Source organism: Abramis brama (genome assembly GCF_963993115.1).
Source record: "Abramis brama genome assembly, chromosome: 12".
NCBI classification, from domain to species: domain Eukaryota; kingdom Metazoa; phylum Chordata; class Actinopteri; order Cypriniformes; family Leuciscidae; genus Abramis; species Abramis brama.
Window position 1 is genome coordinate 25,050,457 of NC_139974.1, and position 24,622 is coordinate 25,075,078.

At 38.3% G+C, this 24,622-nt stretch overlaps 1 protein-coding gene across 1 annotated transcript in view; it reads right to left on the reverse strand.

Moving 5' to 3' along the window:
- The window catches only part of arid1ab (AT-rich interactive domain 1Ab), an 81,025-nt gene that overhangs the window by 48,502 nt on the left and 7,901 nt on the right, over positions 1–24,622 (reverse strand). Inside the window, exon 2 of the mRNA XM_084130860.1 lies at positions 6,940–7,152. Within this exon, the coding sequence (XP_083986986.1) occupies positions 6,940–7,152 (213 nt within the window). The remainder of the gene's footprint in view (positions 1–6,939; positions 7,153–24,622) is intronic.

Genomic DNA, 24,622 nt, shown 5'->3' on the forward strand with positions numbered 1-24,622 from the left:
TGTGTCTGCAAGCAAGTCTGTGCAGGGGCAGTCTGCAACCTGCAAAACAGCAGACTTGCTACAAATAAACATTCACCAGCTAATTAAAGCTTCCAATGAAAAAAATAAAAAAATAAAATAATAATAATAATAATAATAATAAACAACAACAACAACAACAATCCCTAGAGCAAATTATCACTACCATTCAAAAATAAAAGCCAAACCAAAAAAAATAAAAAATTCATAACATTACTCATTCTCAGTTACAGGTTATAACATGAAAATAATGAAATGTAATTAATCCAAATATAATTACAGGGCTCCAGACCAAAAAAAAAACAAAACAAAAAAACAATTAGAGTCATTGGCTCATATAAGGGAACAAAATAAATAAGCACCAAATTATTTTTTTAAGTGCCACAAAACATTTTTTTTTTTAAATTGTCATGTGTTTGTCATGATCTTTTACAGCATCAGTGTTTTCATCCATCTTGTGGATGTCCTGAGAACTAAGATTCACTTAAAGTAGGAACTGAATTTATTTTCCAACTTCATATACAGTTACAAAGAATTGTTCTTTACACAGAAACTGAGCCAGTCACCATAATAATGTCAGCATCACTTGGCCATTGAGTATAGTTTGGTGGCCTCCTAATGCATCCTATAAACGTTGTCGTATGTCTTGCACACACCTAGACATGTGCCGGTATTCGGTAATGCGATAAATCGCGGTAATGAATATGCACGATATTGTTATCGCGGGCACTTCAAAATACCGTGAAAAATAATAGATCAGAATTTATATTTATAGAATGCGCATTAGCTTATTTTCCATCAACCGCTTAAACAAACACTGTGTATATGCTGTGTGAAACACGTGCGCACTCTGATGTAAACAATCCCCACATGAAGCACTGTGTGCATGCGGCGCAGTGCGCACTCTAGTCTAATGTAAACAATCCTCACATAGAGAAGCATGGCGGAAGGAGGAACGCTGCCGACGATTTATCCCCCTTCAACTCTACGCAGTCAGCGTGAGACTCACGCAATCGACACTTTTCACACGCTCTCGCGCCACACATCCATTTTCTCACGCAGAGAAAAATCACGGAGCAAAGAGGACACTGACAGACTAGACAGAGCAGGTTACTTTTGATATGAAAAAAATTCTCAGCTCTCAGGTTCTGTCCATTTTATTAATTCAGACAATAAATACCGTTTTGGTGCTTGTAAATGTGACGTGACCGATTGCTGTAGCGCCTCAGTTCAAGTAAACCGATCATCTGTTACTTTTTATTTAAAGATACAGTACAACTTACCGAAAGGTATTTACGCCTCATACATAATATCGATCAATCAGTGTTTTTCAACCACGGAAAGAGGTCAATAAAACTGCAGGTGAACAATTATGTCACAGAACGTTACATTTACCTCAGGAAAGCCATTTAATGACCAAACACGTTAGTTGACTAGAAAAAATAGCTACAGAGAGGAGTATTTTGCTAAATATGTGCACTATATTACATTTGTATTATATTTTTACTTGTCATAATTTATTATAATGAAAACCAAATTGTATTTAATTTAATTTGTTAATTTTTAACCTTTAATAATTATAGCAATTAAAATATTGTGATAATACCGTATACCGTGATAAAAGCTCAATCAATTAATCGCAGCATGAAAATTTGATACTGGCACATGCCTACACACACCCAATCTATTTTTCTTCATTAGTATCTGAGAGGTAAATTTGGTGAAAGACAGCCCTTTATAAGCAATTATACAGACGTTGTTGAATTTCATTTTTAGCTCCTTCCATTCTTTCTCATGTAGACAACAGGTTAAGTAAAAATATGAGGATTGTGTGATCATATTGTAAAATGCCCCTTTCTATAGTTATTTTTCTAGCTGACTAACAAGTGTATGAGCTTTGAATGGCTTTTCTGAGCCTGGGGTAAATTTGACGTTACGTGACGGTTGTTCTCAAGCTGTTTTATACAAGCTCTTTCCAAGGTCGAAATGCTGATTGAGCGATCTGTCAGGCCACATAAACAGCACCAAAACTACATTTATTGCTTGTATTTCGTGATAAAATTGACAGAATTTGAGAGCTGAAAGTTTGTTCATTTTTTTAATAAAATTAAATACATTAAAAGGTGACAATTAAGTGCAAAACTGCTAATCTTACTGCGATTATGGATGGCTGCGTGACAAATAATGTGAAGTTCAGGCAGTAACAGAAAACAGCAAAGATTAAACGATATTGAGAATAAGAATCCAATTCAGTATCAATTAAAAACTAGAATTGTTAACGATTAGTTTGCGTCCACACATCTGACATGTTTATCTGTTGTACTTATTCCTGCACTTACGTCTCCGTCGTTTTCTCTCTCACATGCTGGCAAAAGTTCTTTGAAATAGCCTGATATTTTTTGTTTTGACGCGCGTTTCTGACACAGAACGATGATCCTTGCTGTCCCCGAGTGAATTTTGGCGCTCGTTTTTTTTTTCCACTGCAACTTTGCTGCGCCTCGTCTCATTTTACTAGGCTACGTCAACAAGACAAAAGATGTGATGGGCTACTCATCACAGAACAGCAGGTAAAAAGACAACATTTTTAAATCATAACATGTACATTTATATAGTCGCCAGTGGCGATCTCAGCAAAAATATCACTCACAAATTAATATTTTTAGTCGCAGTCTGGAGCCCTGAATTATGAGAATCAACTTGGCAAGTAACTGTGCAAAATAGCAGTTAATGTGAGTTGCACTGTGAGATGTGTTCTCATTCCACTTTTTTCAAAAGGCTCACAATGGCAGCAAAAATACATTTTAGGTTTCACTAAGACTGAGGTCAGTATTTTCTACAGAGCTCTTATCCATTTGAACGACCAGGGCATACATGGGCTTTCAGGGAAATGCTTGAATTTCATTACTTTTAGTCAGCCTACAAAAAAATTTGACCTTGCTGGTGAATGTACTGTGTGACAAAAGCCTGATGGTGACAAGCTGGGCACTTTCTCTCTCAAGGAAAAAAGGAAATATAAAAATGGGGAAGAAAAACACCTCTGACAGGAAGGTTTAATAAAAACAACCTGAGGAGCATGTTCTACGCCAGTCTACAAATGGATGGCACTCCAGTGCATCTGCTTACTCAACACAAGCACAATGGGGCACCTAGCACAAGTGCACAGACAACAGGATGAAGAAAGGCAGACACTTGAAGACTGCCACATACAAAAATACACCATTGCAAGGAAATCCCCATGTGACAAACCCGAGGCTCACTGTGACCTCATAACAACCTTCTTTGAAAGTGCAGATGAAAAGACTCATGAGCTCATGCTGCTATGATCAAGAACGTCTTAGGACTGTCAGAAGCCTTCAGGTTCAAGCTGAGACCCTGGAAATAAAATTTGGCAGCAGACTTAAGGGTCTGCCCACTATGTTAATAAACCGAATGGTTAGACCAGAACCACCTGAATTCTACAGTATGGAGATAAAATGGTGTCAAAACTAATTTGACAAACTTGTGAATGTGAATTAGCTCCTGCAATTATGAATCATATTTTGTAAAATCCATAAATTGAGTATTCTAGCTGCATACTTTTGGGTGCCCTACACAAAAATGTTGCGTTCCTTGTCACCCTTGGTTAAAATCGCTGTACCAAAAATCAGAAAATTGTTTTAAAGTGCAGTCTATATTACGTGACGTAGTGGCATTAATGCACAAGCAAGTGCTGCAGAAGAGTGATGGAAAGGGTCTCTTTAAAATTTTATGTGTCTATTAAATTAAATAGAAAGTGCAATTTTGTATGTGAAATTATTTTTTTATAATAATAAAAAAAAAAATACGGGCCCAAGCCGGTGGCACCGCAACCCCGGTGCCTTTAGTTATCTAAAGGCACCGGGGTGGCGGTGCCGCCGGCTTTGGCCCTTCATCGCTGCTCGCAGCTATATTTATATATATTTATTTAAATTCCACAGCATGCGTTTTTCAAACAACCCATAATAGCCGACTTCCTGTTGGGCAGAGCTAATAACAGAGTGTGGAAGTGGTTCGGCCCGATGAGATCTATATGTGTACAGAGTTTCATATTAATTCATGCAAGCGTGTTTGATATATGGACCAAGTTTTTGGACCCGGTTCAAGGGGGGCGCTGTTGAGCCCACCTGCCACGCCCGGGTACCAGCTTCAGCCCGGCCCTGATGGCCGCGGGTTCTGACCTGTGCGCAAAGTTTCAAGAGTTTGAGCATGTTAAGGGCCCCAAAAGTACTCGAGAAGTCGAAAAAAAAATAATCCTACCGAAAACAATAGGGCCTTCGCCCTTTCAGGGCTTGGGCCCTTAAAATAATCCTACCGAAAACAATAGGGCCTTCGCCCTTTCAGGGCTTGGGCCCTTAAAATAATCCTACCGAAAACAATAGGGCCTTCGCCCTTTCAGGGCTTGGGCCCTAATAAATAGTGCTTTATTGTATTTAGTTGTGCTATTGCAAATTGATTTAAGTGTCGTTAATAAGGTTTAATAATTTGTGTTTGTTAGGCTAGCAGTTTTTGCTGTGGTATCGAAATTACAATTGAGAATTGTAAAATTTCATGGTTATCTAATATGTTGGTGTTATAACCTTATTTAAATATACAAGGATACCTGTCGGGATGGGCAATATGGCCAAAAAAATGTATCACAATGAAATCTTTCATATCAGTCGATATTGATAATTATCACGATGCATGTCAAATCTTTATTTCTTTCAAGTTTAAAAGCAGATTTTTGCTTCTAAGTGAAAGCTGTAGAAACCAGACCATTAATAGTGGTTTTAAACTAGCCTACTCTTTATTGTCAGAACATGACAAGCACTTGACAAGCACATGACAAAGAACATTTTTCTTTGCACTTTTCCAGACTTTTTTCCTTACAATAAATATCTTAATAGAAAAACAATTCTTAGTTTCTACATGTGGTTGATATTGTTTCAAATCATGACACAGGTTTGTGTTGCCTGACTTTGATGACATCTTCAGCACAGTTTGCAGTGCAGGCTGCAATATTAATATTACATGTTTTATATCTTAGAAATGCACATTTGACAGTAGCTTGAGTTAAGATGCTGATGTACATTTATGTTCATTAACAAAAACAGTAAAATCTGTAAAAAAAAAAATGTAAAAACCTACTTTTTATATGGTCAAATTTAAAGGGGTGGTAAAACACGATTTCACTTTTCTAAATTTAGTTAGTGTGTAATGCTGCTGTTTGAGCATAAACAACATCTGCAAATTTATAACTTTCAAAGTTTAAAGCAAAGGGAGATATTTGCTTTTAAAGAAATCAATTTCTAAGAACTACAAAAAACGGCCAGTAGGGACTACACGACATTCCTGCGGGCTTGCTCCCAATATTTACATAAACCCCTCCTCCGATGAAGGATTCGCACAACGGCTAGTCCTGAAAGATGGAGCAGTTCCAACTTTAAAAACAGAAACTGTTTACGGGCCACAACCTGTAAGTATGATTTATTTTTCGTCGTTGTGTTTTCCTGTAATAGTTCGTATTGTTAATTGTACGTTGTAGCAAGGAAGTAAACGAAGGACAACGCTGTTTGGCTCCACAAACCAGTTTGTTAAATGCTAACGTTAATTCATACTTATCCGACAAACACATACAAACTTCTGTTTAATGTCACCAGCGCAGCAAACTTGGAATGTTCATGGTTGTTGTGTTGTCGTTTATGTGATCAGTGTAAATTATTCTTTGATTATAGCTTTTATGTATTGTTTATCTACAGGCATGCTAAACATGGTTTTGTGTTTGATTTGGCTACTGTTGTAAAGCCAATGTTTAGTGTTCGTATTGGATTAATAGTTCAGGCGACAGATATTTAGCTACAATCGTTCTAAATATACAAAAGTAACAGTGTCATATAGTGATCTTCAAAAAACATACCTTTCTGAAACGTCCTTTAACAGCCGTTCTTGAACAGGTTCTGCTCGATCTTCTCCACTAACATTCCCTGGGTCTGATTCGGGCTCAAACTGGTATGGCAATATTGACGCCGTTCTTTACTGAAGCACAAACTACCGGTAAAGATAAGGGGGCGTGACGTGTCCGAACAACGTGCACTTGGCGGTTAGCGAATCGCAACACACTGGGCCAGCTAACCAATCTGAGCCCATTGCGTATTTTGAAGGGCGGGGGCTTCATAGAACGCGGAAATCATCCGACCGTTTTTACAGGGAGGGACAGAGCAGTGTAGAATAATGGTTAAATATGTGAAAAATAATGCGAATTTTTAAAAACGAAGCATGAACACATGTTACAGTGCACCCCACAAACACAATCAAGCCTTCGAAAAAAGGCGTTCTACCACCCCTTTAAATATTCAGAGTTTTCTTAAAATTAACCATTGGTCTTCCATAGTAACATGCATTTAGATGATAACCACAGTTAAAACCATGCATATAGCCCCTCACTAACATGGTAAAATCTAAATATATGGTTTCCATGGTATTTGTATGAAAAACAGTAGCCTAAATACATTTAGAATAAATGCACAAATGCTATAGCTTAAAATCACAAAAAACACAGTAATTATATTACTCATTTAAAACATGTCTACATTAATAATATAGTAAAATTTGATCTGAATATCCCACATTTCCTCCACAATACCATGGTGCAGTTAGTGTTACTACAGTAAATCCATGGTAAATGATGGTGATTTGTAGATTGAAAAGCCTTCTGACTGTATTGCTGCAGAGTGTTTCTCCTGTTCGTCAGCATTTTATTTATGACTTTTGCGTGGCGGGTCCAGATAAAAAATCCGTAGCGTTGAGCACCGTGTTCTATAGTTGCCATACAACTGACTATTTTACTTGGCAGGAAAACAACTCAAAGCTATGTAATGCATCAAAATGACACAAAACACCACAACATAAATACATTAAGCTGACCTGTTGTCCGTATTGCATTCCGCTCATGCTCCCAGGAGTGCGGCCCTGCATGCCCATAGGATATCTCTGGGGTCCCGGGGGCCCATAACCTTGTCCTGGGTAAGGAGGACCCTGTTGGGAGCCAGGGGAAGGTCCCTGCTGCTGAGAGTAGGGGTTTCCAGCACCGTAGTGTTGCCCTCGAATTTTTCCCACCTGGTCCATGGGGACGGGAGGCTGAAAAAAGAAAATGAATAAAGGTAAGAGCTAATAATTCAGCTGCACAGTTCAAAATCAGCTAGTGCCATACAGGAAGTGAAATTACTGTGGTACGATTCAGCTTCCTTACACGATTGATCCAGCTGCACACCAAGCATTTGGATCATTCATTTTCTGAAGCATTCACTTAAGCATCTCTGGTTAAAATGAAGTCAATGGTGATCAATATCAAGAGAGGCTTGTTTCCACTGTTAAGAATGAAAACAATCACAATGTCACAACAGTATTAGCTAGAGCATAGCAAAGGGACACCACCCAAAATCAAAAATAGATCTGTACGCTTCAAAAACAGTGCCAATGAAGGGAGGGGAAATTGGCGTGGAATGAATGAGAGAATGAAAGCAGCGGTTCTATCTGCCAGGCCATCCTGAGTGTCAGCGGCTGGAGACTGGATGAACACTGAACTTCCCTTTGAAAACAGACAAGAGGAAACAAATGTGTATGATGACTGAAGGGTGACCTGAACACCAGCACAAGACAGAGAGAGATAAAGAATAAAGTCTCTGGTACTACAAGAATACAGTGCTTGGGAATTAGGGAAAGATGACAGGGACACTTCCACTTCTAGGCAGAAACTGAGATCATCAACTGAAATTGTGAAATCATGTCATGTGCGTTCTCACGCCTGCAGCAGGTATCATATATTAATCAATCAAAAAGGGAGACCGAAACTAGGACTGTAGATATTAAAAACGTAAACAAACCAGCACTTGCCTGCCATTTTAATTATCAATTACTTTCTAAATTCAAGGCAGCTCGTTATGAAACTATTAAATTTTGGAATGCTCAGGCAAGATTACGTAAAATTAGAACTGCCTTCTGTCTGTGCAGTCTTTCATCACTTGCTTTTATTCTCGTGCACCGACTCGCTAAACTGAATCCGAGCAAACTCTCTCACTGATGACCCGACGCCGATTCAACATGCTGAACCAGGCAAATTAATGCCGACGTTTGCCTGACAGAAGTTCACTGATGACAGTGAGGTAAATGAAACATGAGACACACAAACATACAAACATAATATACACACACACTAACTAACTAACTAACTAACTAACTAAATAAATAAAATAAATTAGGGGTGTAACAGTTCACAAAATTCACGGTTCGGTACGACACAGTGGTGTCACAGTTCGGTACGTTTTTGATATGGCAAAAAGAAAGAAATGCCAGAGAAATTTCCTTTTAAAAAAACATTTTTTTTCCTACATCTTGAAACTTTTAGTTTTATAAATGGGGGTAATCTTTGAAGGATGAACAAATAATGTTTTGGTCATCACATTCAAAATAACATTTAAACAGGATAATATTTGGGTTTTAAAGTGCTGGAAAAAGATGCGTGACATAGGCCTACTTGAAATCATTTTACTATTCCTGCCAAACTTCCATGGTGAATGTTGCCGATCTGTGGACTTAAAGCCTATAACTAGTTTATTCATGGCACAATGTTTCTCCTGGTTTCCACATCAGCGTTGTTTGATCTATAAAGAGATATACGGTTAACGGTCAGTGAAGCACAAAATAACGAGTAGCGCAGCTTCATTCCGCTTTCATTACGTTTGCCATTTGATGTTCGGCAACGTTGTGGTGGTCGCGCCAGCGCGACTGCTAACAAAATTTTGGTCGCACCGGCAGGAAAAATGGTCCAACGAATCGTTCTGTTTGTAATGCGTACCAAAACGAAAGCCTCGTACTGAACGTTTCAATACGAATGTGTGTATCATTTCACCCTTTTTTTAATATATATAGCAGGGATGTGACGGTGAGGATATTTTCCCACCGGTTAATCGATGTGTGACAACACGGTAACACCTGCGGCGCCTTTTAAATTGCTAATTTAAAAGGCAAAGTAAAATGCACCCATCCACAAGGGTATTCATAATGGTGCGGAGCAGCACTGTTTTGTTGTTGTGTTTTTCATTAAGAATAATAGGCTTATGAACTCACCATTCAAGCAATCCGCCTCGAATTGGCACTAATTTGACAGCGAAACTGAAATGCGCATGGCCACACGTGTCCACGCACGAACAGAAAAGAGCGAGTGTTTTTCTATAGGAACGAACTGAAAACGCTCGCTCTGTTCTGCTTTTACATTTCGCTTTGTCACCAAATATTCTGCCGTCACCTTGTCAGTCAGTTCCTCACTCTCGTGATAAATTATATCTGACTCCTGCTGCTGATCTGTGCTGCGATTCTCGTTCGGCGATATGCTCCACACGGAGATCTGACCTCACCATCATCGAGTCCATCTGGGATTACATGAAGAAACAGAAAAAAACTGAGACTAAATCTAGAACTGTGGGCAATGGCTCCAAGACACTTGAAGAAACCTTCCTTGCAAAGCTATCTGAAAAACTTGCAAGCGTACCTGGACAAAAACTGTTTTAAAAGCAAAGGATGGTCACTCAAATATTGATTTGATTTAGTTAATAGAAGTTAATTGATAAATAAAATCCATTTATGACATTATATTTTTTTTGAAAGCATCCTCACTTTGCAGCATTTTTAAACACAGTACTGTAGCTTTGCAGGAATGTTTCTTCAAGCATCTTGAAAACATTACCCCAGTTCTTCTGGATTTAGTCCATCTCAGTTTTTTCTGTTTCTTCATGTAATCCCAGATGGACGTGATGATGGTGAGATCAGATCTCCGTGTGGAGCATACCGGCTGTTGTCAGACTCCTCTTAATGCATCTTGTTTCCTTCTGGAGCATCAGTGAATGTTTGAACCTTTTTTAATAGTTGTGTTTGATTCCCTCAATTGTCCTCAGTGTGAAAAGATGGATCTCAAAATCATACAATCACTGCTGGAAAGGGTTCAAATATGCAAAAGATGCTGGAAAACTGAAGAATTTTCAGGACCTAGAGGATTTTTCTAAAGAACTTTGGGCAAATTAACTGCTCCGGACAAACAAGGGACTCAAGAACAACCATCACAAAACAAAAATCCAGTATCATCCAGGTTACGACACACAGTATTAAGAATCAAGGGTACATCAACTTTTGAACAGGGTCATTTTATAAATTCAGCTATTCTTTGTCTTGGACTATACTTTTCAAAGATCACTAGGACCAGTAAAGGCACAGAGAGACAAGGCAGGACAGTTGAAGTGGTAACAGCTGTGACCACTAGGGTTGGATGATGTCCCCTAAATTGGCAGTTGACGATGTTTACAGTAAAACATCGCGATGGACGATGATATTGTGGGGTGGGGTTAATTTATAATATTATTATTATTAAAAACGTGCTTTCAAAAATTTCAACAGTAGTAATTATTAGGTCCATAGACAACTAAAAACAAACATATATTCAGCAAACAATAAATAAGTTGCATGGAATTAATTGAGAGAGAGAATACACACAGTACTTACATCTACTGTGTTTACGGGAATACTCGACTTGGCATTTTGATATATTTCTGTGTTTATTTGGCAGTTTAAGCGCGCAACCGAAGACAAAGGCTACTTGTCCGTGCTGCGCTCGGAGCGCGCGCACAGCATCCTGTCAGTAGAATTCAGTTCTCTTTCGCGACTTAATGCACTTTTAATATTTATTTTCAATATAAAGCACATCCTGCTCTTTTCTTTCTCATTCGTTCATGTTTCGTTATCAATAAACAGAATCGTTAAACAGAATCGTCAACTGAAATCTGCATGGATTATCAAAACTACGACATTAAGACATAAACGGTCTCTGCGGCAAAAGTGAAAGTACCTGCGGCTGAAATGTTTCGAAATGTCACTTTGCACAGCAAAGCACCCGTTTCAATAAAAGGATATATTATAGTTTATATAGCCTACTTTTACATTTTCGCTGCTGTTCTAGAATGGTTTTCGCCAGCTTGAATCCAGTGCAGGAGCTGTAGGTTACCACAGAAACGTAAGCGGTTAGTTGATTGCTGTGGTGACTCGTGACACTCACGAACAGCACTGAACACGCACTTTTGCTGGTATAAATTGAATATTATTATCATCAAACTTTTCATTAACTTCGGTAGGCTGTACAACAAAGGAATTGTAATTGGCTGCTTTTTCTGCAGAGAGACGATCTCTGTTGATGTGTCTTATTATTTTTACCGATTGTTTGTTGGTAAAAGGTGAGAGACTTGTTTCCAACCACTGGTGTACACGAATCAATTACGTGACCATTTCATGAACTGCCGTGAGCCTGGGCTGGTCTGACAGGGTGGGGGGCGTGGCATCACGATGGTGGCTCTCCATCGTGATGTCGGTCAGCCATCACGATGGACAATGATATCGTCCATCGGCACAACCCTAGTGACCACAGCAAATCTTTAATCGGCACTGCTCCTCCAGAAGCTGAAGTAAATCTGGGCACTTTTTCTTCTATCAATATGAGAAAGAAACAAGAACAGGAGAAAAAAATTAAATGTTATTTCAGATGGACGAGTGATGGGCCGCAGCGGATGCTTCTAGTGTCTGCTCATGTTGATTAATGGGAGAGATGTAGTTTTGTAGCCCACAAGTCCAGACTGGAGATAGTGTTGAGTTAATTTTTGACAGTACAGCCGTGTTTACTTGTATAAGAATGGAAGATGGCATCTACAAGCCGTGATAAAGCAGTCCAGACAAGGTTATGGCTGAGATCAGTGAGGCCCTTGACCAAAAGGATAATGGAAGTAGATAAAGGAGAAGAATCATGTCTGAACAAAGATCTGAGTAAATTTCTGACCCCAAGTTTCCATCAGCATATCAGAATATGCAAGATTTAATGCCTCATCATTAAGTTTTTGACTACCCCCTGTAGTCAATAATTTTATCCCTTAAACTCATCTTTATCTCATATTTAAGCGTTTTTCTTAGAATTTTTTTATGCCTTAAAATAGCTTGAATGTAACTACACCCTTGCCTTGTTTAGTATATGCAGTTCTATGAATATGCAGTTGTCCCGCCTCCACTCAATCACACCAGCTCAGAGATCTACTAGTTGATGATCACACGTTATAATAATAATAATAATTCATTACATTTATATAGCGCTTTTCTCGGCACTCAAAGCGCTTCACATAGATGGGGGAATCTCCTCAACCACCACCAATGTGCAGCATCCACCTGGATGATGCGACGGCAGCCATATTGCGCCAGAACACTCACCACACACCAGCTTACTGGTGGAGAGGAGACAGTGATAAAGCCAATCAGTATATGGGGATGATTAGGAGGCCATGATGGATAGAGGCCACTGGGCAAATTTGGCCAGGATGCCGGGGTTACACCCCTACTCTTTTGAAAGACATCCTGGGATTTTTAATGACCACAGAGAGTCAGGACCTCGGTTTTACGTCTCATCCGAAGGACGGTGCTCTTTGACAGTATAGTGTCCCCGTCACTATACCGGGGCATTAGGACCCACACAGACCACAGGGTGAGCACCCCCTGCTGGCCACACTAACACCGCCTCCAACAGCAACCTGGTTTTCCCAGGAGGTCTCCCATCCAGGTACTAACCAGGCTCAACCCTGCTTAGCTTCAGTGGGCAACCAGTCTTGGGCTACAGGGTGACATGGCTGCTGGCTGTTGACACGATTTCAAACCGCGTTTTTGACGCCATCTTTGGTTCACTGCAGTTTTAAGAGGAAAATACTCAGCAATGGTGTTGACATGAATTTACACAATTTGAGTTTGTCAAAGCATATTAAAAACACCACATAGACATATAAACAACATTAAAACCTTGATTTCCACCACAGGAGAACTTTAAATAAGTACCTATCCAGTGAAAAAGAACAACAAATTAATTTTTGTATGTTGCCTTTAGGGAATGGCTCACAAATAAAGACAGCAGGTCAAAAGATATCTAAATCCTCTTTCTGTCTAAGACCGTGGTAAACATGCAGTTGTGAGCACATACCTGCATGCAGTCTGAAAACGCTGAGGTTGCTTTCACACAGCATTATGTATTTGAATTACCCCAGGGCTCCCGTAAGTGCGGGAATGAGGCTGGGATGTGACGGCGAGAGAGAATAACAGTTGTTCAGAAATGAAGTGCTTTTAATTCATCCTCAGGCAAGGTCAAAGATAAGCAGCACCATATCTCGCAGTCTCATTTTTAAATAGACAAGACATACTTTATTGATCCCTGAGGGGAATTCAAGGATTTCCCACTGCAGCATTACTCACTGAGGGCGAGAGTATCCCCTTTCACTTTTTTAATGAATGATACTAGTTCATAGCAACAATAACAAGGAGCCAGTCATGGGATTTTCTCTTGAAACACCCCTGGCTGTTCCTAAAAACAAAACCATACAGAAATCGAAATGAAACTGTGAAATTAAATCAAATGAAACCTGAAACAGGTATTAAAATTTCATTTAAAGCAGAATGTTTAAGGAGAAATAAATGCAGGGAAGGAATTACTTATCAGCAATTAACTAGATGAAAAATAATAAGAAAATTGTATTTGAACATTTAAAAAAAAAAAAAACTAATAATTTACAAAACATTTATAGTCTTTATAGTCACTTTTGATCAGTTTAATGCATATCCTTGTTGAATAAGTTATTAATTTATTAATTGATCTCAAATTTTTGAATGCAAGTTCATTTTGATTCCATGACTTCAAACACATTCAAATATTGTCATTAGGATCTGTAAATCTCTTAAGTGATTTGGACATGACATCTCTTCTCTGTTAAAATAATGTTACAGCTCAGAGACACTCATGCTATTCGGTTCATCTCTCATCCTCTTCCACCAATCAATCGCTCGTCCATGGCTGATTTCCTTCCTCTCTCACTCTCTATCCAAAAAGGCAGGGAAAAAAAAAAAATAACTGCAATTAGCACATGGCTAATCTGCATAGAGGAAAGCCAAGCACTCTTGGCAGAGGAGGTTACACCGGGTGGAATGTCTCACTGTCTGTTAGGGAAGGGGGTGTGGACCGCTTCGTGTGTGTGTGTTTGAGAGGTCGGGCGTTGGAGTGAAGTATGATAGCACAGATAGCGCCGGCTCTACTGAGCCAGACAGATGGATTGGGTACGGATGATAAACAACTGCTGCTAATTTAATCCTCCACACGAACAAACAGTCCAAGCCTACAGCAAAGGACTATCGCTGTGCCAAAACACCAACACACACTAATACAAATGACATCACTCCAGTGCAGGTTTATCCAGTAGCGCAAGTGTGGAACAGTTAGCGCTGGACATGCACGTGGAAACAAGATTTCTACTCTTAAGTAGCGTAAAGGATCCGGTCATATCCAAAACGGCATCCTTGAAACTTGTAAGCAACGTGCTAGGTTCCACACTATTGCTAGGTTCATACAGAATTTGGATGCTTTTATATATTTATTACATTTTGATGTATTTAACACATTTAAATACATAAAAACGTGCTGAAGGAGAGAGTACTACAAGTCAGTGTCAGTGGTTTTCACTTGCCCACTTGTTTTTGCTGTATTCTAAAAAAAATAAGGTTATGACATCACAATTTTAGATACATTTTTAGACAATTCCAATACCACAGTGAACAGTCAGTAATAAAACAACAAATTAAAAGCAATAGCACAAGTAAATTATATAGAACAAAGACTGATAAAACACTGAACAGTGATTTAACAATGGGTTATAAAGTTTTTGTTCTATTTTTTGGGTGAAACAAGAAATATTTCAGGGATCAACACTATGATTTTTCTACTGGCCCAGTACAATGCAAGTAAATCACTCGCATATGCAACTAAATTTTCACTCTGGGCGACTAAATAATGCCTATCATTAGCTACTGGTAGGGCTGGGCGATAAATCGATTTTATCGATTAACTCGAATGTGTAGTTTACGTCAACTCGTTTGAATGAAAAGCGGTTTTCTCTTTAACATCCGACGGTCCCCTCTGGGCTCCCGTAGTTCTGTACGGGCTTAGCACGTTAGTTGGACTTAAAAAAAATAAATTGCTATAGAGAGGAGTATTTTGTTAAATATGATAACTATATTACATATTTATTATATTTTTACCTATATCATTAAAATATTATAATGTTGTTATTATAAAAAACGCATTATATTTAATTTGAGATGTTATTTTTAACCTTTAAGAATAATACCAGTTGACAGGGCTCTGTATGTTTCCAGCATTAGGTGAGGGTTTTTTTTTTTTTGGAAAAAAATAACGTATCTACTGTACCTAATATTTATCCAAAGGAATCGATATTGAATCAAGATCAGAATCAAATACACAAGAATTTAATTGAAATTGTGAAATTTGCGTCAAGCAATAATAAAACCGTAGCATACCCGTCACTAAACTTAATAAAATTCTGTTTAGTTACCAAATGTTTTGACAATCACAATACACTTCTTGTGATGCGTTTTTATTTTATTTTATGTATTTATGTTGTGTTTCATTTTCACTGGTTACAAAGGCAGGGCCTGCCATTTTGTCTTTTTGGCTTGTTGTTTCTGATTAACCCCAAATCCCAGAAGGGAAAAATCAAAACAAAATTAAGTTAAAACATGTTTTGAAAAAAAAAGAAAAGAAATCGATTTAAATCGTAAAACAGATTTTTTTTTTTTTAGGCCATATCGCCCTGCCCTAATGTTCAGATATTTAAAAAGCTGTGCCATTTCATGAAGATAGATTTGGCTGGATAGATAAATTATATATATATAGTATATCAGTCTGGAGAGTAAACTAAAACATGTACTAGCCAATCACGATTCTATTGCCAAGGTGTGCGTAGAGGGTTGCGGTCGGAGAAGTGGTTCAAATTTTTACTTGCCAAAATTCACTAGCCCCACCACAAAAAAAAAAAAAAAAAGATAAAGTTTTTAAAAAAGGACTGGTTATTGTTATAAATAAGGTTATGACACCAAAAACTACTAACCTAACTCAGAAATTTTAAATATTGTTAGTAGAGCTGCACCGATATAAAATTTCTCAGCCGATACCAATTATTCAGAATGATATCGGCTGATGATTTAAATAAAAAAAAAATCTCTCAAATAATGCTGCAAACTATACAGGGAACCTCACAGTTGGTACACTATAATATTAAGAGGTTAAAATTAACAGAGCTATTATATTCAACTGCTAAGCTGTTTATTTCTAGATATAATATTTACACTCAAATAAAAGCTGGAATGTTTGTATAAAACTCAGTTACACATATAAGGTAGTTTTCATAAGCACTTGTCATGGCAAATTTATTCAAACATACATATATAATTAACAGTAAATCTCCTCCTGCTTTTTGTTTGTTTGTTTTTTAAGCTAACTAAAAAACGGATGACTTTCCTGAGGTAAATGCAACATTGTGATATTGTTCACAAGCTGTTTTATTGACATCTTTAAGTGATTACATGAGACATGATACAGATTTCGTTAAGTTGTACTGTACCTTTCAACTTACCTTTTGATATTCATGCATGTTTTTCTTGATATAATTTGTATTAAAGTGGAAGAAAAAGGACTTACGCTCCACACTGCTGCTTGAACTGAGGCACGACAGCGATCTGTCACATTTAAGAGCGTCAAAACACCATTTATTGTTTGAATTTCGTGATAAAATGTTCGTGTAAAACATTCTTATAGATTGAAACAAAAGTGCTTCAGCCAGAATAAAGAATATGAAAAGTGCTCAGAGTTGCTGTAGAAAAAAAGAAAAGAAAAAGTGAGCAACAACAAAAACAAATGTTGCTGAGGGACATTTTGAGTGTTGATGACACCCTGAATTCATTCCGACTGATGAACCTGAATGTAGTGTTCACATGAGTGCTAAACAAGTGATCAGGTTGATGTAGGCTATGTCACAAGCTTCAAATCGGAATTGATTTTTTGACATGCGCACACTGCACAAAATAGTTTCCCGCTGTTTTGCACATGATTACTATTCTCCTACATTGATTATTTGTTTTAAACAGCAGATTTAATATTTATCCATTTCTGGTCATAACAATGAACATATGAACCGTTGTGCCATGCTGCTTATATTTATCACACAGTAAAAACAGTTGGTAGCATGTAAACGTAGCCCTTGCCTCTAATGTATATTGAAATTAGGGCTGTCACTTTACGTTCGAAAATCGATTGCACAGTCGATCGGACCAACCAACGCAAGTTTCGAAAACAAAAATAGGGAATCGATTTTAACGGTCTTTTCTCGGAGCGCGTCCAGCTCGTCACAATACGCCCGCAGGGAACGCGCGTCACACAGCAACTGCAGGCTCTGACAAACACGCATAACAGCAAATTATACTTCTGCATAATGTGTCTCTTTTTACAACAAAACTGTGAATTCTGCCGGTATGCAGACAGTCTCATGCATACAGATACAGATTCGGGCTACAGTCTACAATAGCCTATGTAGGCGAAATTTGTTTGACATTTCTAATCGTAAACACAGCTATGTTGAAGCCTGCAGTAATGTTTTTCATTGATGTTATGGCAGTCCACTCTGCTTATTGTTTTTCGAGAATGTTGCACTCCTGTTTGTCATTGTGCACGAAACTTCACGCCAATAAATCATCAGGAATATTGCTGACTTGTGTGCGTCTCAAGCGCCCTCTTAACGTTCGTCCTAATGCCTTTTAGTTGTCCGTGGATTTCTTTAGACGTGGAAAATCGATTTTACAATCGATTCAATGAACACTTATGTCTCAAAAATCGAACAGGATTTTTTCACAAAAGTGACAGCCCTAATTGAAATATCAGAAATGTGTTTAAAAATCATATCACCGTTATTGAAAAAAAAATCATATTGCGATATATAAGTATTTTAGAAGCACTAAGATTTGATTTGTTTTTACATGTTCATGATCATTTTCATGAGATTCACACTATTGGTACCTGAAAGCATAAAATCAGTTTAATGTTTCGATTGTTACATTTTTTAAATTTTCAAAACCTTTCAAAATTCCGTGTGTCCAACCATACAGTTCCACGTGTGTAACATGCTGTGAGCTCAAACAACATTGAAAACACAAGTCAGAACGAACGCTTCAACTCATGTTCCCTGATTTGCTCCACATTGGGAGTGTGACTGCAAATGAGATTCTGTACTCACTGAGACAAGTCCCATCTTCTCAACAGCAATTTAAACAGAAAATTCCCTTCATTTGTTGAGTAAAGGGCTCATTGTAGGAGAAAGCTGTACTCCTTCAATTCTCAATTACAACTCACTGGGTTGAGTAATATCAAAGCTATAAATTGAAAAAACTACCACCAGTGGCGACACGGGAAGGAGGAATTATTAGTGACTTTTCAGTGTTTCCCCCTAAAAAAATTTCCAGCAGCGGTGCTGTTATGAGCCGGAGGTTGTTACCGAGCCCCGCACGGGGGGTTGGGGGGGTCCGGGGGCATGCACCTCCGGAAGTTTTTTTTTTTTTTTAATAACCCCTTAAACCATGACTTCTGGCAAGTTTTGTGGATAGAAACGGACATTTTGAGGCATACAAATATGACATACCATTAACAGATTCAAGGCACGATTATTGCAGCACGTTCCTTGAACTGGTCACAAACAGAAACCTTCATTTTAGAATTTTAAACAGGATTATTCATGTTTTTCTTTTGTGTTAATTTTCAGCTATAAGGTAGAAATTGATAGGGGAAAAATGAAACGGCACAACCCAGAAAAAGATTATTTACAATTTATTGAAAATTTTATCTTAATGGCAAAGGCCACACCCAATCTGTGAGCACTTAATTTTTCTGGGCTTTTCATAGAAGATCTCTAAGGCTCTTTGGTAATTGAATGCTATTGTGGGGGGGCCATTAGTTGTCCCAAAACAACAAACCCATGTATAAAAAAGTAAATACTCACTATTCTTCTATGTCACTCCCTCAGTTACCATACAGTTCATTCGCAATTAACCCAGTAAAGAATATTAACGCAGCTATCCTAACCTTATTCAATTACAGACCTTCCTCGATATTAACGTAGCTGACCTACTTTATTGAAGTGCGCCTGAGCGACCGTTCGTTTCATCGTCAGAGAATGTGGAAGTTATCGGAACATGTCTTTCTACTTAGTGATAAGAGAATGTAGCCTACAGTATATTTAATGCCTTAAGAGTAGAAAAGGTCTGTATGTGATTAGCCTATTTATAACTACCTAATAGTGTTGTCACGGTACCAAAATTTCAGTATTCGGTACCAATACCAGTGAAAACCCACGGTTCTCAGTACCAATTTCTCAGTTCGGATCGCTTTCTCCTTTCCACAAGCGCTTGCTCTCCCGTGGCGTCTGTCGTTGCTATGCAACCATGAACAGATGCGCGCCTGGAAAAACGAGCACGCTGAGGAGAAACACTGCTTTTACAGTCAACAACTGACACATTTGCAGATAAACTCAACACCCCTAATGTTTCTCCAACTATTCTGAAGAATTCAGAAGAAATGGAGCAAAGGAAAAAACTTTGCATGCTACACGCCCTCAAGAATTCAGTAAAGTAATACAGAGATGTTAACTGACCTGCTGATATTCACATCCAGCATTTCACATATGTACAAGGAGTGGTATGAGTAATTTTATCAATATCACAAATATAGTTCTTTTCGCTACTGGGAAACCTGGAAATTCACTATATAATTTATAATAAATTATAATAAATAATGATGGAATGAAGGACCGCTTACTCCAAGAATGATATCAATAATGATAACCATTACGGTTTCTGTCCACAACAACACGATAATGTTCTGTTTATTAAAAGCACACGCTGCAGTTTTGTCATCTGCCCCTTTAAAGCGCTAAAGTTCTTTAAAATCGGCTAAATTCTGGCTGTCAAAAACATTTTTGTTCTGACAGCAATTCCAATGATATCATTCCTCTCCATCTTTAGCATTACAACTGTGGTACTGAGTTTGCTATTCTCATAGAATTAGAAAGATTATTAAAACTTTATAGCTTTGATTACGGTTAGCCTATCGTCTTTGGTGTGAATGGGCTTGAACACCAATTTTTGCATAATTCAGTGAATTAAACACATTATAAAAGTCAATTAATCTCATTTGACTAATTCTGCAAACCAAAAATTGAATTCATTAAAATTGAATTTGAAAAATTGAAATAATTTTTCTGGGATGGCAGCTAGATTACCTAACAGCCTATGAAGGAGTGAGCCAGCTCTCAGATTTCATCAAAAATATCTTAATTTGTGTTCCGAAGATGAACGAAGGTCTTACGGGGTTGGAACAACATGAGGGTGAGTAATTACTGACAGAATTTTCATTTTTAGGTGAACTAACCCTTTCTCCCTTTCCTTAAATTTCTACCACACATGGAACATTGAGTGCTAATAATTCAAAGTTAATTGTGATAGACAATAAATATTATATTTACCTGCTTTAGAAACATTTAGAAACAACTGCTTTAGGATTAGAACTGAAAAGAGGAGACAATTAGGCTACATTTTAAAACATCCATGTGAAAACAAACCTGGAATGAGACGTGAGGATTTGGGGAGAAAAACGAGATTCTTAGTGCATTCTAGTAAATTAAATTTAAGAGAGCAGACCACAAATGTGCAGTATATGTTGTCCTTATTTATACTGTTACAGATGGAATAATGGAAAAAAAGAAAATAATCAGGAGGGAAATAATGCAGCTAGAAGGAAACATGAAGGAAATTTTACAGCCCATTCAGCCAAACTGACGGATAAAGATTATTTGAAGCGCAACCTTATGATTTGAAATGATTTGTTTTAGTCTTTTTGAGTGGAACTTTCCCAAATCGGAAGTGCCACCCATAATCTAAAATGCAGTAGGCCCGTTGGGAAAAAGAAAAGCAAAATCTCCACCAGACAGATTTCTAGCATCCAGCCATAGCATATCAACATGATTGACCAATGTGGGAGAATATGGAGCCACCATGTGATAAAATGGCATGCATTTCTAGGTGCACTCTGTCCATGTCAATCAAAAACTGTCCGAATAAGCATTGCTTTAGGAGACACAACCAAAGCTAACTACACCGACAGCAGAGACGGCATATTTCTCTTACTCCGTTGATTTGGACCTGTCAGCCAGGCCAGTTGTTCAGGTAGTGCTTTTGAAACATCAGGAGAAGATGGTTAGCTTCACTGCTTTGTGGTGACAGCTGCAAGTTAGTGATGCCCTCAGCAAGCTGTTACAGGAAGAGACGTTAAAAAGGCACAGTCCTGAGGACAAAGTTATGCTATTACAGGGATTCGCTAGTTTATTGTCAGGTCATCATGACAACAACAGGTTTGTTTAGCGGCACAGTCTTTGCATATTTCTCAGATACAGTTGGATTGTGGGCATTCAAATCCTTAGGCCGATGTTTATATGGATGGAAAGACTTTGTAACTCCACATACAACATAATGAAGACCACAAGTTCACCTTTTTGATACCGCAAAAATATCCACGACAAAAAACTATTTTAACGGCCACTCAAGAGTGTGTTTTCCAACAGGGAGTCAAAAATCCTACAGATTATTTGTATAGGCGTTTTGACAGTTCACTCAAAACAAGAGTGTGGGCCGAGAATGACATTCAGCACTGACAGACGACAAATAAAAAAGCAGTAAAAGCCACTTGAGCCATATACAAGTACAGTTAAGTGCTCAATAGCAGTAAAAATATTTCAGATTGTAATTCAAACAACTAGCCTACAGTATTCAGGCATGCATTATTTCGATATAACCCAAAAAGCAAACGGGCAAATAAGGGCATGAAACCACTTTTCTCACTGAAGTTGTGGTCTGATATCACTAGGGATTAGTGTGATTTATGTGGCAGACTCTAGAAGCCCGTAAAAGGTTAATGGCGTTCGGTTCTCCACACAACACACACATATATGTGTCATGTAAATGAAGCCTGCAGACTCCAGGACCATAAGTTTGAAGAAGGAAATTACTATGCTAATCTGCTACATTTTAAAAGTAAATGTCAAAAGAAAATACATTACCCTCACATTTCCAAACAGCCCTGTGGAACTGCTTAAATGTGACATTTCCCCAATCACAGAGGAGAAAGGGAACACCTCATCATCAACGGTATGCTATGGCAAATGATTAGTACACCATTTCAAGCAATTGATTGTGCCAAGGTGGCTCTAAGACAGGCGCCCAAGCCTATTTCTCATTGCACGTACATGTAGAACTTCCAAAGAAGAAAGGAAGGGAAACAAACAAACAAAGACACATTGCAATGAAAAACCAACAAATATATCGAAATCGTGATAAACTTTTATGCTGATAACGATAAGCTCATAAGGACATTTTTTACTTGATATGGATTAGTCTAACAGCCTATCACACAGTGAAAATGAAAGTGACAAGAGCCAGTCAGTGCATGTCGCTTAAGTAATTTCTGCATGTGTCTGTTTGAATGAACGGCGTTGTTTCATCTGATACACAAACACACACACGTGACACGTTGAGTGTTTTCAGCATCTGCCACTTGCTGCTTTGAGAGTAAATTCACAAGCTTTCGGTTTCTTTTGAGAAAAACTACCATCAAACACACTGGAATTGAAAATAAAACTGAAAGATCTTTACGACAAACCGTCCTTCCAACGTGTCATTTATGTTAACCATACCACCAAACCTGCCGTATCCCACCTCAATAGCAGCAGAAGTGTTTTGCAATACAACACAATAAGTACATTGAACCTAACAATTATTTATCATTAATAATTCATCATTGAAGGTAAATGTCATTGTGAGACTACACATTAATTCTGTAAGATTTTACATGTACTAGACAAGTTCTGCTTTAAGAATGAATAGTGCAGAAAAAAGTAGAGTTAGTTACAAACTAACTAGTATTTACTAAGCCTATAGTCTGGAATTTATATTCCAGTTTAAGTAAGAACTTACGAATGACGAATGGCTGGTGCAACTCTACCCAGCTCATTAGTAGAGGTACGAGACTTGCACAGGAAGACATCCAAAATGTGCAGAGCAGGCATCCTCCAGGACCAGGACTGAGATCCACTGAGTTTGCACAGTAAAAACTCCCACAATAATATGTCTAGTCGGGGTCAAGTGAAGCCAGCGTAAATTAGACTGATTAATCAACTATTCGTTCAGGCAATCCAGTGACTAGTCCATTTTGAAAGTATATATTTTTTGCACATCCCTACCGCATGTTTGCATCTTAAATGTATGTTTACTTTCAAAAATCACTTTACGTACTTCCCAATCACCAGCACAGTCGGATACGTCTAGTGTATAGGAGCATGCAAACTGGCATAAAGTGTGAGCAAGTATTTCAAAAAAGAAAGAAAGAAAGAGAGAGAGAGAAACATGAGGAATGGATGTGATGTGCAGAACAGTTTGAGGGCTACATGAGTGCTTTTGCGTGGGTAAAGCAAGCGTACAAGAGGCCAATTTGTGCAGAGTTTGGTCAACCTAAACAGTCCAGAAAAGATAGACGGATCGCTGGTGGTGCATGAAGCATGAGCCGGTCAGAGTGCTTCTCCCAGCGTCCGCTAACATGTGCATGCTCACACACCCACCCACATTCACAGGCGCACAGCTGTCACCGGCAGGCAGCAAAGGATCATTCACAAAAACACCCCCCTCCCGGCTCTGTTTCCCTAAGTATCTGTGACACACACACACACTCACTCACAGTGAGGCAGCATGTGGAGATTCATTACTCAGCAGTGCAGACAGTGTGCTGTGGCAGCAACAGTTCACTCATTACCCCGCAGGCAACTGAGACCATGCCCTTCATTCGGAGGATGCTGGGATAGGATTCTCCCTCTTAAACAAACTCTTTGCTCTCAGGGCAGTCTGATGGGTCAATGCCAAGGTCTGGGTCAGAAAGGCTAGTCTTAGAACAGTTCAAAGGGCATCCAGTTAATATTCAAACAGACCTGTATGCTTCATGGTAAACCAAAAGCATCCTTTGAAGAATATTGGACTACCATGCAAATATAAATCATTCGGTACATATATGGTTGTCAGTGCCAAGTCGATACTTAAATTGTTAAAACGTAACGGTACCAGCCTTTCTGCAGCACTGGGTCAATCCGGTACCCGCTGATGGCCGGCTGCTTTCAAACGTTGCCGTGCTTATTTGTGTGGGCGCTCGTTGAATAGCATCAAATGTTTCTATTTACAACGTTTTTTGCAGCGTTGATTGCAACCAATCCGAGACAATTTTGTTTAGCATGTGAATGCAATGGCCAATCAGAGGCATTTAAGTTCATTCAGCATGCTGTTGTGCATCATTTTGTTCTAACTAACAAAGTATAAACATTGTTAATTTTGTTATAACTAACAAAGTATAAATAAGAGATCCAATGTGCAGTAAACAGATTGTTTATTATAAAACGAGTTTTCACTCGCGCAGCGACTGAACTTAAGTCATATCAGCTTCATTGATTATAAAGGGAGTGCTCTTTCCTCGCTTTCTCTATAACCCATACATTATTTGAACAAAAGTTTTATTTTTCATGCTGCTAAGTACACACCAAAAAGTTTGGGGAGTGAA